The 690-nt window shown below is 65.7% G+C and overlaps 1 protein-coding gene across 1 annotated transcript in view; it reads left to right on the top strand.

Moving 5' to 3' along the window:
* Positions 1 to 690, top strand: part of HIVEP1 (human immunodeficiency virus type I enhancer binding protein 1) — a gene marked incomplete at its 5' end in the record, with an annotated part of 30,947 nt that overhangs the window by 29,600 nt on the left and 657 nt on the right. Inside the window, 1 exon segment of the mRNA XM_010153591.1 lies at positions 1 to 681. This exon segment is cut by the window's left edge and continues 33 nt beyond it. Coding sequence (XP_010151893.1) covers positions 1 to 681 — 681 coding nt within the window.

Here is a 690-nt window from a genome sequence, read left to right as displayed (position 1 = left end):
AGCACGCTGCCGAGCCGCGGGCACCCCAGACTCACCTCTTCAGCCACCTCCCCCTGCACTCGCAGCGGCAAGCCAAGGCTTCCTACGGCACGGTACCCGTTGGGGGAATACAGGTGGTTCCCGCCGGCCTGGCCACCTACTCCACCTTCGTTCCCATCCAGGCGGGGCCGGTGCAGCTCACTATCCCTGCCGTTAGCGTGATTCACAGAACTACCAGCACCCTCGGTGAGACGGCCGGTGCGGCCGCCACCGTGAATCCCATTGGAGTGGCCGAAGTGAACAGCATGGTGCCGTGCATACCCATAGGCCCGGTGAGCGTGCCGGGCATCCAGGGTCTTGGCACGCCCAGCCTGCAGCCTCTGCCACCGCTGGGCATGGAGACAGTGAACATCTTGGGCCTGGCAAACGCAAACATCGCCCCACAGATGCGCCCTTCAGGAATTACCCTGAATGCCGTAGGCCTCCAGGTGTTGACTGCTGGCGCGGCCCCGCAGGGCAATCCCAGCCCACAGGCCCACATTCCCGGCTTGCAGATACTGAACATCGCCCTGCCAACCCTCATCCCCTCCGTCAGCCCTGTTGGTGCCGACAGGCAAGGAGCCTCTGAGGCGCCCACCTCGAGCAGCCAAGCCTGCGAGGCCCAACCAGAGGCACCTCCTGTCTGCTTCCCCGCAGCCGACGGTGGCCAGG

Source organism: Eurypyga helias, unplaced genomic scaffold, assembly GCF_000690775.1.
Source record: "Eurypyga helias isolate BGI_N326 unplaced genomic scaffold, ASM69077v1 scaffold17556, whole genome shotgun sequence".
Lineage (NCBI taxonomy): Eukaryota > Metazoa > Chordata > Aves > Eurypygiformes > Eurypygidae > Eurypyga > Eurypyga helias.
The sequence above is the reverse complement of the archived record's forward strand: the minus strand, read 5'-3'. Positions and strand labels throughout refer to the sequence as shown.